General features: G+C 32.9%; 2 protein-coding genes and 1 pseudogene across 3 annotated transcripts; all 3 read right to left on the bottom strand.

The window, feature by feature from the left end:
• Positions 1–423: 423 nt before the first annotated feature.
• Positions 424–8,374, bottom strand: LOC111291441 (uncharacterized protein At4g17910-like). 2 transcript variants are annotated; one of them, XM_089767491.1, is made up of 9 exons: positions 8,205–8,374; positions 7,496–7,814; positions 7,041–7,084; positions 5,856–5,932; positions 2,920–2,994; positions 2,088–2,217; positions 1,788–1,980; positions 996–1,096; positions 424–884 (listed from the first exon to the last, which is right to left on the bottom strand). In XM_089767491.1, exons 6-9 carry the CDS (start codon positions 2,093–2,095, stop codon positions 869–871), a joined length of 318 nt encoding a protein of 105 aa, XP_089623617.1. In that variant the 5' UTR covers positions 2,096–2,217; positions 2,920–2,994; positions 5,856–5,932; positions 7,041–7,084; positions 7,496–7,814; positions 8,205–8,374; the 3' UTR covers positions 424–868. The 2 variants fall into 2 exon arrangements, with proteins under 2 accessions (XP_089623617.1, XP_089623616.1); XM_089767490.1 differs by lacking the exon at positions 996–1,096 and having other exon boundaries at positions 8,205–8,357.
• A 1,223-nt stretch (positions 8,375–9,597) lies between these two features.
• LOC111291269 (RING-H2 finger protein ATL29-like) lies at positions 9,598–11,306 on the bottom strand (annotated as a pseudogene).
• Positions 11,307–11,424: 118 nt separating this feature from the next.
• LOC111290957 (zinc finger CCCH domain-containing protein 12-like) lies at positions 11,425–14,274 on the bottom strand. Its single transcript, XM_022882477.2, has 2 exons — positions 12,741–14,274; positions 11,425–12,077 (listed from the first exon to the last, which is right to left on the bottom strand). The coding sequence occupies exons 1-2, from the start codon at positions 13,519–13,521 to the stop codon at positions 11,794–11,796; spliced, it is 1,065 nt and encodes a 354-aa protein (XP_022738212.2). The 5' UTR covers positions 13,522–14,274; the 3' UTR covers positions 11,425–11,793.
• Positions 14,275–14,625: the final 351 nt, after the last annotated feature.

Raw genomic sequence — 14,625 nt, 5'->3', positions numbered from 1 at the left:
TCAGAGACATTGCTGGGAAATCCATGTGACCTTCAGCTTCCTACACCAAAATAATACACTTTTTTTTTTTTACCTTTGTCCTCCCGCCTTTCATAATTCATACTGATTGATTGTCTAAGTTTTTCTAGATTTTCCTCTCTAATATTGTTCGTTTGTACAAATAAATGTCAATATATCTACACCCCAGAAACTCCAAAAACTACATACAAATAACATATGATATAAAGTTGTAGATTGCATCTATCCATTGAAATGTGCCAAATGGGCCTATGCACAATATAAAATACAAATACATACATGTGCATGTCCATGTGCATGCTCATGGGCATGCCTGATATTTTCTTGGCCTTTAAGGCACCATATATAAAATAATGCTTATTCATAAGAAAAAAACAGTTCATGCAAGGAATCTACCACAAAAGGAGAAGAAATAACAGCTTAATGTTAGTGTAGTAACTAACAATATAATAGGTATGTTTACATTAAAGTATCGTACCTTTTCAATTGTCCTAAGACTTTATGCATATCATGTCTACCATGTCCTAAATCATTCATGTCCATATATCACACTCGCTAGCATTAAAAGTCATACATATATCAACTTCACACATATATTCCTCTATTCTAAGCTGCGTTGAAGACAATTTGTTTCCAATGCGCAATAAAACAAGACTACATCATTATAGCTTTCCAAAAAAAAAGGAAATATTTTGCACACAGATGCAACGGTCAGCCTACTAAAATTTTACTAACACTAAAAAATCTATGATCCCAATGGCAACATACAAAGACAAAGAATAGAAAATCAGGATTAAAAGGGCTGATACTTTTGAGGCAAACAGGATATCCACAAACAAGTTCACCAGCCCTATGAGCGCATTTGCCTGCATAAATAATCCAAGAAAACCTGTTATGTTATTTCTTTGAGCCAGAGGAGGATAATAAAGAATTCTTATAGCACATGAATTAATGAAAGAGGAGGATGTTCTCTTTACCAGATGAAAGGAAGCCAATAAATTCGGGTCATGTATGCTCTTTCAAGAGCTGAAATTTTGTTCCCAGGGACGTAATCAGAAAGCATTAGTATTTTTAAAAGCTAAAACAAGGGTAAACCTCTAGTTAGCCATGCACCTCATTTGACAATAGATAAAAAAACTATACACATCCATCACGATTCACTTATTTTTTGTGAGTAATTGCATCTATGTTGACCAATTATACCAAAAACATGAAAGAGGTAAACAGGCATGGGCTCAGTTTGGGTAACAAATTTTCAGAGCAGTGAACTTCTACTCTTGAGAGGCTGATGGAGAACAAAAATTCCTATCCAAGTCATGGTTGATACATGATCCTCTTATTCCTAAGTCAATTATTGACTCACCATTTCTGCACAACAAACTGATGTACACATGTCAAACTAAGTGTCCCAGCTCCACCAAATTATATCCATCTTAAAAGAAAAGGAAACTTACTCAAAGAATGCCCCTCCTTTTTCACTCAAACTAGTACTTGACATGAATATATTATCATTGAATCAGTATCAACCAAGCCTCTTTTTAAACACAAAATGCTTTCTAGAGTTCTAAATTTAAGACACCAACAGTTCATTAAGTACCCAATCACAAATAAAGAAAAAGAAAATATTAATCAATGATTAAATCCTGACCTTATATATTTTAGGAAGAGGAATATTTCACATTGATGACAGCTTCTAACTGTCACAAACTTAATACCACAGGGATGACGAATGTTGAAAATATTTAAATAAGGGAGAAAATAAGAATAACCTGCAGATTTTGTGCCAACACCCAAGTAACATAAACCAGGTTGCAATGCAGAAATTGCATATAGTGGTTTCGTGAATCATGATTGTTACTTGCAAAGATACTCCTACAAATTAGTAAATCTAATTGATGAATATTTCCCATCATTCTAGGTGAAATTCTTTCAACATGCCCATCCAGAGGCAATGTTAAAAACCTGCAACAGACAGGGTAACAAAAATCAGGTCTCCTTCTGAGCAATCAATTTATCAGGAATGGACACAACAAATATCAATAACAAAAATCATGTGAGTTTGTATATACCAAAACATGATAGAAAGAAGCCAGACTCTAATTCATGTTCCATCATTGCTTCTCTGCATTGCAGAATAACGATTTCCAAAGAAGGGACAGCAGCCCACCTGAACACCAATAAGATACATACCCCAGCATCCTGGGTATGATAACAAGTAATTACTCGACAAAATCTTGCATCAAATGATGTGATGAGACACAGAAGTAATGAAAGCAAAGGGAATGCACAAATTAAACACCATCTTAATCTTTTTTAGATGAAAAGAGCAATGACTAGCCTATTATTTTGTGGAAATAAGTCAAGAAGACACAGATCTTCAACAGAAGAAATGGTACTAAAAATTAATCTAAAAAATTCTTTTTTCCATCGTTTCCAATTTCCTTCAAATCAATACAAGCTACTTTTTTCTAGGTGAGATTTGAATCAAAGAAGGATCTCAGCACGCAAAGAATACAGTTTGCTTTTTGCTCAACAATTGGGATCACAAGAATCTTACAATCAATATATCCAAGAATAAGACTGCAAATGCAAACAAAAACTATGATAAAGCATACACCAATAGGAAATTTGGTATAGTTCCAAATTATGGTTACCAAATATGCTAAAAATTCCCTTCTTGTTTCTTCTGTTTATGATATCCATTCCCCATTTGTTAGAAAGAAGATAGACATTTAGCTCATTAGTCAACCAACTTTGGTACCCTGAGAGTTATTCAAATTATTGTAAAGGACTAACCAAATAGCAATTACCAGAGAATAGAAACAAACTTCATGAATCGAAGGACATAACAAGAAAAATTACTGAACCAAGAATTTCAGAATATATTGGAAGAACACTTACTGTGAATGTAAGGATAAATGCACCAGCAAGTTTGAAAAAGAAATTACAATGTACTCAGTATTCACCCACAAGTGCCTGCAAGGAAAATGAAATTAAATGGAAAAAAAAAATAGTATTGCTTAACAATCAGCACTAGGTGAAAAGTTGAATTATCAACATTTAGAAAGGCATCATTCACTCAAACCAGTTTGTATAAATATTATGATCATAATGCAAAATGCTTGAGTAAATACAGAAGGAATTCTGCTTGTGGATACAGACTGGTTTGGAGCACATATTTTTGTCATGCCCCGAGATCAAGACGCAACATGGTTATATTACCTTAAAGTAAAACCCTAAAGTAATACGAGGCCTTCTTTCTTAACTATTCTAAAATTCTTTAATAAAATAATATGCCAAGTAAAATCCATATCTTTAATCCAACTAATGATACATCTCTACATATCCAAATACAAATTATAAAAAAATACAAAACCGTTAATAATATCTCATTGGCTAGTATTGTTTCTAACGACTAAATAATCTTTCCCATTTTGATCTTCTAGCTTCTCTCAAGAGAAATCAAATTTATTATTTACTCATCTGTAAAAAAAAAGTAAAAAAAGAATGAGCAAACCACAACTCAGCAAGTGTAGACTCACACATCTTATCGGATCAAGCATCATTTTCATACATATCATATGGATCATTCAAAATATTTGTCAAATCATAATGTTAAAATATTTCAAAGATCATCATTATGTCAAACATTTTGTAAATCATAAATCAATATCAAAACATGTCAATTCATAAATCATTGCAAAAAAAAAAAAATGCTATCATTCAAATATTGTAATTAAGTTGAATCATGGATCAATCTTTAAAATCATCATAAATCATTATTATCATAAATCATCATCATTCGTTTATCGTTAGCTACGGTCACTGCTATAACCCGTAACATTGACCGTATCGACAATTTTATCCTCATGATCATTGCTAACTATTATAACCAGTTAGTCAGGGTCTTATACTAACCACTATAACCTATTAGCAGGGCCGTATGATCATGTCTGTGCTAACTACTATAACCCGTTAGCCAGAGCCGTAGAATTAATTCTAGTGTTGATGATCCCACTTCCTAGGAATGTAAAAACGTAACTATCATAAAATCGTTCTTTAAACATAAATCATTTTTTCATTTCATTAATAAGCATGATCTATCATTTATATAGAGAAACGCAAAATAATCATATGCTTAATCTTATTTTCATACATAAAAAATAATGAAATAAAATATTCATTTATTTAAAAACATATATATATACATAGATTCGAAAACATGCAAAGTGTGTGAGATTCTACTTATCTTCTTTCGATTCCACCACTTAGTTTTTCCCCCAAAATAATTAATAGCCTATTCAATATCATTTCAACATAACAGTAATTAATCAACCCATTTTTTAGACCAATTATATTAAAAATAATTAAGTTAAACAAGAATTAACTCAAGTAACTCATTCTAGCAGCTTGCGCTACTTTCATTAAAACGACCATAGCTCAAGATATCCAACTCAAATTAAAATCCTTTTAATTCGTTAGAAATTAGATTCAATAAGCTTTCTAACCATATATGGCCAATCTTGTGATTCCTTGTTTATTAATTATAATAATTTTTGCAATTTACGTCATATGCTGCTGCCAGACAGCACATATACCTTCTAATAAAAATTATATATTTATTTATACGAAACTCCAAATTCAATTCCGCTTGCTCTGTTGGAAAGCAAACTCAATAAGTTTTCCGAACATATATGGCTTCATCTATAATTTCTTGTATAAAAATTAAGACAATTTTCATAATTTAACTCTGATGCTACTGTCTTACAACCTATATATCCTTAAGTAAAAATTAGACAACTTCCATAAAATACTTGGATTGGACTTCCGTTTGTTTCATTAGAAAGCAAATTCAACACGCTTTCCAACTATATATAATGATCATAGCAATAACTTACCCATTAATACAAAATTCTATTTTGATTCACTATTGTAGATCATAGCATCTCATATAAAAAAACAGAATTTCTCCTTCAATCTTTAAAAATTTAAATCCCTACTTTCAATCTTTAAACTCCAGTTAATAATCATCAATAAATCTTAAGAACAATAATTTACCCAAATAGATCATAAAGATTAATGAAAGATTTCATAATTTTCTTAGTTTTTCTCTCAAAACTTTAACTCCATATAATAACAATCAACATGATATTTTTTCTTAAATAAAAAGAGAGCATATACTCACATTTAGGAGATTAACTCGATTGTAGTCTTTGATTTTGGATCATGTACTTGATTTTTCATGCTCTTTAACCCTAAGAAAGATGGGAAAGAAGAACTCGTATTTTCTTTTCTATTTCACGATACTAGGTTTTTATCCAGTAAAACACTCAGCCACTTTTTCTTTAGTAATTAACCTCTTAATTAACTTAATGGGCTTTAGTAATAGTCTAACCTAATTATCATTTGGGTTAAGGTATTACAATTTTACACATCTCCCAGAATTCCATATGCTTTATATTAGTGAGAAGACGTGTAAAACAGCTTATCCTATGCCATTGCAGCCAACTACTATTACAAAAAGTCAAGTATGAAGAAATATATTCTACTTGATAGTCCACACTCAATGTAGAAACAAGTCTACCAAATCCTAGCAGTAGAGTTGTAGATTTAAGGGCTGCCTTCCACCAACTTCTTAGGAAGCATTAAGAAAACTAAGTGGAACATAGATCTGAAACAGTATATATTATATACCAAATATAGATATATTGCATAATCAATAAAAAAATTGCAAAGCCACGGTTAAAAACATATGCTTTGAAGAAAAAAAAATTTACAATGATAATCATCATACATGACAAGTTAATACCAGCATCTAGAAAATATAGATAACTCACATTGATGATGGGATGTTTCATGCTTGCTATGAAACAATTGAATTCACTAGTACAAAGGAGACAACCCCAAGGTCCTCCTGACAAAATGAGGCAAGGTTCAAAAACATTAAAATAATAAAAATTTTGGGATTGATATTCACCAGGATGATAACATAATATTTTGCTACATATACAAACAAATTCAATAAGTTTTGACATATTGGTGGGACAAATTCAGAAGTTCTCAAAGGGAATGAATGCAGACATCCACTTTCATACATAACATTGAAGGATTTAGACACGCATTTGAAGTTCTCAAAGTGATTGAATTTAGACACCCATTCTCAGAGAAATAACAACAAAAGCTTTATTTATGTATGAGGATATGATGTTAACAAATCTACAGTAATCAAAAGCACAGAGATTCCTAGAATGAAAGATCACAAATCTACAGATAAGAATAAGAGTAAAGAAAAAGAGATGGTTTGGCAAGTAGAAAAGCCAAAAAACTAGAATCAAGATGAATAAAAAAAAAGAACAAAGAAAACATTGAAAGAATTGATGCTGGGAATTGATGTTTGAAATGTGGAGATTAACTGCAAATAGAAAAAACTTACAAAGAAAATAACTCACAAGAATTTGAATAACATTAAAATGGATAAAAATTCACTACTAAGACTAAAAACTAAGAGATACAGAAACACCACTCTAAGAATTCTAATCAAAGATACAGAACAATAAAAATTCACCACTCTAAAAAATTCACCTAAAAGATACAGAACTTGAAGAACAATCTAAAAGATTGCGTAAGATAAACAAAACTCTAGTCTGTTTTTTACCAAAGAATAATATAAAATATATAAGCTAGGATCATTTCTCTAAGCATAAAAACTTTCAGATTGAATTGCAAAAATCATGCTTAAAATCATAAGATTTGCATGTAAACATAATCTATCCATTTACTCATGAATATGACCACAATCTCATTCATATTCATGATTTTTTTTCTAACTAATGTGAACGTAATTTCTTTATTACAGTTCACTTTATTTATGTGTGTATTTGGACTAAAAATAAACTCATCTTATTTTTTGATAAATCTACTTTAATCTCAACTCAAATTATATGATGTGTAAATATTTCAATGTCGAAAATCGATATATTTACCAATTAGGGTTTGAGAGGAGATTGAGTAGGAAAACTTACCGTGATTAAATGCACCGACATTTCTAAAATGTACGATAAAAAATCTGCATATTAAAATAAAAGTATAGAAAAAGAAATTGAAAAAGACAGTTCAGAGAGCGAGAGAGAGAAACAATCTGTTATTTGAGTTGAGAGTAGAAGCTGGAAACTTGGGTGACAAGTAAGAAGCCAAATAAAAGAAAAAAAAAAAAAACTAAGAAAAGGCGGAGATTTAGTTCCTTTTGAATTTCACCGCAGTTATTAAATTCATTATTCCACCAATTATATCGAATTTAAATGCCAGTTTTAATAAAATTAAATTAACATAGATTTTTCATAAAAATTATTTTTATAATTATAATTATAATATTTTTTTCAATTAGTATTATAATAATTATTATTATTAGTTTAAATTTCACCAATTTTGGATATGGCAACGGTAACCTACAATTTATAAGAGAAACTTGACCGACTACTGTGTTGGGCCCAAGCCCTGACTTATATTAGCGGATTGGGAAGGCCTGGAAAGAAGCCCAAAAGGCCCCTACTTACTCTGTTGGGCCGAACCCCAGAGTTTATATCAGCGGATTAGGAAAGCCTGGAAAGAAGCCCAAAAGGCCCACACTGGTCACGCGGATTAGGAAAGAAGAAGATATTGAACCGCCCATGCATAGGCCGAAACCATGGCAGAGAATTAGTCATTCCTTCATTCGAGGCCACAAGGCTGGCAAGGTAAGTAAAACGAATTGCAGGCAGGCATTACACCATAGTCTGACGTGGTGAACCTGCATTATTCTAGCAAAAAAAATTCATTGGCTCGGGTTAAAAACTTAAAACAGAAAAGCAAAGAGAACAGACATCAATTCACAAATTCAGTCCAAAAGACACAAAACCTAGACTGGATTGGGGATGAAAGGCAGAGGCAGAGAATGGATAGGGGAAATTTAGGGGTTTGCGGTTGGAATTGCAGGAGGAATGGAACTGTGGGAGAAATTAAAGATGGAAGAAGACATGGGTGAGGGTTATTTTTTTAATATACACAAGAAACATAAAAGACAATAGAAGCAGAGAACAAAATAAAGGAAGAAGCAAATGGGCAAACCATAACATCGCTGCCGACGTTGGCCGGATATATATTAGCTGTAAGCTATTAACGAAGAAAACGGGAGAGAAGTAGGAGCTTACCTGGGAATTGGTTAGCCCTGCCCGAAGCATCGAACCAATGATCACCCATTAGTTCTGTATACTACTAGTGCTACAAAGGCTTTTGGTGGTCTTATTGGCTTTCAGTCGGGCAATGGAATTGGAAAGAAATTGAAGGCCCAAAAATAAAAATTATTTGGTCTTGGGCATGAGCTTGGGTTTAGCTGGGTTTAGTACATTTTTAAGCCAGTGTGAGTTGCTTTGACGCCCAAGCCCATTCAGCGTACTTGCAATATTTTTTGGCAAAAAATAGGAGTGTTGGGGAGGTCACGTCCATCTTCTTCATTCCCTATCAAAATAAAAAAAAACTTGTTTATTTGTATGTGATTTTATCTGCACTTGATACAATTGTAGTGAATTATAATTGATTTGAACTAAATAATAAATGTAGGATTTAATTTAATTGTCAAGAGAATTATTGTACAATGCAATGCAAGCAGTTTGTCTTATTAAAAAGAATTATTAATTCAACAAGATATTGATAAACATTTACAATTCTTGAAATTTTTGAAAAAAAAATATATTATCTCTACTAAAACAATATAAAAAAATACTGAAAGTATTCGTTCTAGCTTAATAATTTTTTTCAAGTAAATAAAAGATAAAATATGTCATAACTTATTTTAAAAATTATAAAATAAAAGCTTTTATGATTATAAATATAATTACTATATTTTATAACAAGTGGAATAAAATTAAAAAAAATTCAAGATTTTGATAATCGTAATAATCATAATAATTTTTTTTATATCTCCAATCTCAATAAATACGACCTTGATGGCAATTTAAATTCTTAAAACATGTTAAAGCCTAATGAACATTTTTGTGGAGAACGAAAGTTAAGCTACAAAGCTTAAGTATTAGCCAACAAAATGAGAAACTTTCCTCAAATTTTTTTCTTATCAGTAGAAGGTAAAACAACAGATTTACTTCTTAATTATCAAAACCTTTTTTTTTATATATGCTAATTAATGTCCCTCGTGTTATCATTTCAAATATAATCTACAGTGCTGTAAAGCATATAATGCCTTCTGTTGATCTAATCATTACCTATTCCTGCCAGCAGAATTTGTAGCAAAGTTCATGAGCTACTACAAGACCAAAAGAGTACAGCTTGTATCAAGCCTAACTGGTGCCACTCATCAAAGGCAATAGTTGCTGAAATCTAGCCCTTTCCGAACCTTTTGTCTTGTTGCTGAAAGTTACCAAACATTGCAGATAAAGGGAAATACAGATACGAAATCCTGAAACTTCATTCTTAATCTTTCAGAACATAAAGAAGCAAGCTCTAGAAGATCGCAGGCAAATAACTGGAAGACATGAGTTGAATTCTGGACAGTAAATATCAAATGAAAAAAGGAGTATGTGAACTCAAATGTCGACCAAGTTAGAGTTTTATGATTGAATGTTCCTGCTTATTTCTGTTCTCCGAATGTTAATCTCAAATTATCAGTTCATGCAATATTGAATAAATCCTATATAAGTATAAAGAAACATGAGAACTGAGAAGATTATCAGATAATGCTTGTAAATAGATTCTATTCAGAATTTCGTAAGATATGTAAAAAATGAGCTTTTGTGTGAATAAAAGAGAACAAAAAAAAAAAAAGAAAAGAAAAGAGTCCCTAGAAACTTATTCTTTATCAATGTCTCCTCGGCATGTCTCTGGTGCTTCACCAGAAACTTCTTTCCTGTAGCCCGAGGGGCTTGCAAATTCACCAAATGCAATGCAACCACCTGCAGAGTTATGTCCCTTTACAATTTTTATTTTGACATGGTCAAGCAATCTGAGAGTATATCTGTCCTTCTCTTCTGATCTAGTCCTATCTATCGAGTGCCGAGTGGAATGTGACCTTGAAAATCTTTCCATCTTATCACGTTTTCTATGGTTTTGTTCTCCTTTATTTGAGGAGGCTTGTGCTTCATCTTCTCTCCCATCAATTTTCTTATTATTACCTTCTTTAATGTCAATGCTAACAGCATCTTGCAGTGAACTTTGACTTGCTCCAATTTCATGCATGGAATTGCTATGAACAAGTAACGGAGACTTCTCTATTGATTTCCTAGGCACATCTAGCACCCCGCGACAAACAGGACATGTTTTATGTGATTCAAGCCAAAGATCAACACATTCTTTATGGAAAACATAGCAACAAATTGTCAAAAGTCGAAGCATATCATCATCGCTGAACTCTCCTAAGCAAATAGCACATTCTAGGCCATATTTTTCGCAACGAAACTGTTTGACAGTTGAATAATAGAATGTTGGGAAAGCTTGTATTAGTTCAGGATCAAGGCCATTACTCATATTTTCACCTGCTGTGGCAGCTCAGCTACAGCACCTGAAGGGTTAGGCCAATGATTCCTGGTAGCATGAAGATGTTCCAGGAAATACCTACAAAAATATGCTGCGAAAAAATCAAAGAAGAACAAAAGGAAAACTACCGTTATAATTACAGGTACTGGGGGCTGTAGTTTGATGAGGATGGTGGTTCTGCATAACTAGAATAAGTCCACATTGAATAAAAAGAGTAGCAGTGGCCGGAGTGTAGATGGTTCCGGCCTTGTATTTTTGCATTTATAAGAAAAAAAAAGTGAGATTTTTCTTTGTTGGTTGTGTAGAAGCAAGAGAAAAACAAGGCGGCATATCAATGTGTTTTAGGAGTATGAAAAAGAAGTAACCTTAATTTGGAAAGCTGATGCTCAGTTAGCATTATATTTATGGTTATTGACGGAGTCCTTTGTGAGAAGGATGTGTAGCTTTGTCTGAACAACACTAGTACTTGCTCTGCTTACTATTGTTGCAAACCAATGACATTATTCCAACCACACCATGGTAAACTACAGAATATGGGTTTTGGTTATGGCAGTCAGTCTGGTTATTATCAATTCGGAGTTCCTTTCACTTTTTTCAGTTTTGGGTTTGGGATTTTTCTGATTAACTTAACACCATCAGTCCACCACAAAAAGATTGCTGCTTGGCATCATTCTGGTGTAATTGTAATGGTAAATCACCATTAGTCTCTGCATCATTTGAAACCAACTGGAAGCGGTAATAAAATCTTCGGAAAAATCCAGCAAATCTTCAAATGAACAAAATTGCATGCGTGCCAAATTCAGCTTAAAATTTAGGAACGCGCATGGTAAAATCAAGATTTCCTGCAATAGAGAACTAAGAACAAAAATGATAACTTATGCAAAGTGGAATAAGTTTCTTTTCAGTTTTCAGATTAAAAAGGGTCATCTAATGATTTATAGATTTCATAACAAGGACAAAGTCTACAGCTAGTAATACAAACGTCATATTCCCAGCCAGGGAGGGAATATTCATACATAAGAATGATACAGCTCAGATGTCAATAAGCCAGGGATCCACTGAAGACTTGAAGTGAGCAAAGAAAAAAATACCCTAGTGCAGAAGCTGAAGGTATATGACCCTACCGTCCAAGGAATATCTAAATTATTCACTTTCCCAGGAAAAGCTTCTTACTGCAAAGAATTTCAGCTCTCCCCTTCTTTCCTTTTTTTTTTTTGTTTTTTTTGTTTTTTTCAATACTTGAAGGACCAAAGCTTATTCGATATCATCAATCCAGTCACCATATATCCGACTGATTTTGTCTGGACCCTTCCATTTCTGAATAGTTCTTTGTCCTGGCCTCTGGAGTACAATAGATGTCCTTTGTGAAGGAACCCCAAGATGATAAACATCTGAGAGCGTAACGGAAGGGACCGGTGCAGCCACAGTATCAACAGGAGTTTTAGAAGGCACTCCTCCCCCTTGCTTTGAGTCAGAAGTGGTAGCAGAAGAATCCTTAGCTTCTACATCCACAAGGCCCCCTCCATATCGGTGTAATTCTGCAGTAAGAAGGTAGTCATCCCTACTACATGAAAATATAAAAGGAAAAGGATACAAAAACAACTTTCATATAAAGCTTGTTTCCACAAAATATAATAATACATGCTATAACACAGAAGATACTCATGACTAGTTGAAAAACCATCTATCTGTGTAAAAAAACAACAAAAACATCTATTTTGCATCACCCATCAATAGAGCACTGGCTAATTCAAAAATAGAAGTGAGATGAAAGTTCTAAAATTTCAAAGGTATGATAACACAACATGCATGGCTCTAATCACTCGCGAAAAGTAAGAGAACAGATAAATGGTACAAGCATATGCACTGCAAGTTCATGGTTCTAACTTAGTAAGTTAGAACCATGAGAAGAGTATAGGAACATCCAACTTGCCTGATATTCATCAGTAAATTGGATGGTTGCAATCAAGGCAAAAACTTACATATCACTGATTGTTTAATTAGAATTCTAGCCAATCAAAGGCGGTTAACTACACAGAAGTACACCCACCAAGAAGAAAATCCCAGTATACTCATATGACTTGAACAATTACAGACTACAGTTCTCTTCCATAAATTGGAGCATTTCAGTTAAGATAGACTCTTTCAACAAATACTAGTCTTTTAACTAAATAACAATAATAAACAAGTGAAAACCATACCTCCAACTCCATGAGCAAAATGACATTTATTTCCAAATGGGCAGTAGCCAGTAAGTTCCCACTTATTACAAATCCTTGTCTTCCAATTAGACGGCTTTGTATTCGATCCATTCCCAGCGGCGCCACCAGCAGCACCTCCTCCCCCGCCACCACCATACCCTCCAGGCCCCAAACTTATAGCTACACTCTCTCGATTCTTCGAATGCTCGTCGTGCAAAAAGGTACAATTATCACCATAAGGACACCCTTCCTCTGTATAAAACTTCTTGCAATGCCTTCCCTTATATGACCTCTGTGATTCCCCTGAAAAACTAGAAGACCCCAGAGAAGGAATTTGAAATTCCTCTCTTGGCTCTGATAAAACCCCTTTGTCTTCTTCATGAGCAGCCACTATTTCTTGCCAATTAGGAGGTGGGCGTCGAAGCTCTTCAATGCTATGAGCAAAGTTACAATTTGTAATGTAAGGGCAAGTGCCAGCCCTGAACTTGCAACAAAGCTTGGTCTTGAAAAATATTTTGCCTATGGCTTTGGACCTGAAATTTAATTCCTGGGAAGAGTTTCTTTGTTTCTTGTTTGGAGGCTGTTCGGAGTTGGACCATGATTGAGGTTGTCTTTGGTCGTAGCTGGAGTTTGAAGGTGTGTCGGTGGAGGTTTCATGGTTGTTCCAAACACAGTAATCTTCTTCCGTAGCCCAAACTGAAGGATCTCCCGAATTTGGAACCCAATTTTCAGGTCCATTTATCGGAATTACGTGAACTACATTTTCTCTACCGTAATCCATGTAACTTTCCAAAGAGGGATTTTTTTTTTGACAAAAAACCCTAATTTTAGTATGAAAACATGAAAAAGGAGACGTACCCAGATGTTAAAATCACATGACTTGGATGAAAATTGAAATTAAACAGAGAAATTTTAATGATTTGAGAAATGGGTATATGATTACACCTCTAAAGAAACAAAATTTGACAGAAAATTTTCAACTTTTCTCAAGGAAGACGACGACGACAACAACAAAGAAACAGCTACAACAGATCAAACAAAGATATAAATGAAGGACGAGGAAATGGAAAAGTTAGTTGAAAATTTTGGAGTTAGATCTACAACCTTAAATATCATATGATAATTAAGAAGGAAAAAAAAAAGTCAGGAAACGTTGGAAAAGGATATTTATGAAGGGTAACGAAAGTGGAAAGATAGAAAGATATTTTATATAAATGGAATGGAAATTTGATGATGAAAGTTAGAGATAGATTTTGTTCAGATAACATACAGATCGAAGAAATCAACAAAGCTACGAACTAGATTTTTCAGTACTATTTTTTCTGTAAGAGTGAAAAATGGCTAAACTTTCTGCAAGCAGAGAAGTTGGGAAAAGAGGCAAACTGGTGAAGAAACCGGTTGCGAACATTATTATTCTCTCTATCCGGTTTGTCCTTTTCTTATATTCAAAGTGATTTTTTCTATCTGCCAATTTCGTGGAAAAATCTAATGCATGACTTGAAGCTATACAATTCGTTGTTCTGTAATTTTTTTTCCTTCTTCTTCTCCCCTATAAATTATAAGCTTTTTATAATAACAAATAGTAAAATTTTATTTAAAAAACAATTAATTCCTTTTTTTTTTTAAGTATTCATTATTCACCTATAAAATTACCAATTTAACAACATATCAATTTAGCAAAAGATTAGGAAAATGCTATTTGATTCTAAAATGTTAGTTGTTTACGGCCAAATATTAATGTAATATTTACTTTAAGGAAAATTAAAATCTTTTAATAATGTTTAATGAATGATACATGCGTCAAATGATTGATTTAATTTTTAATCATTTTAAATATTAAATAAATAAATGATACACCTGACTTCATAAAAAAAATATTGTTTAA

This window comes from Durio zibethinus, chromosome 11 (genome assembly GCF_047325235.1).
Source record: "Durio zibethinus cultivar Kanyao isolate XHJ-2024 chromosome 11, ASM4732523v1, whole genome shotgun sequence".
Lineage (NCBI taxonomy): Eukaryota > Viridiplantae > Streptophyta > Magnoliopsida > Malvales > Malvaceae > Durio > Durio zibethinus.
The sequence above is the reverse complement of the archived record's forward strand: the minus strand, read 5'-3'. Positions and strand labels throughout refer to the sequence as shown.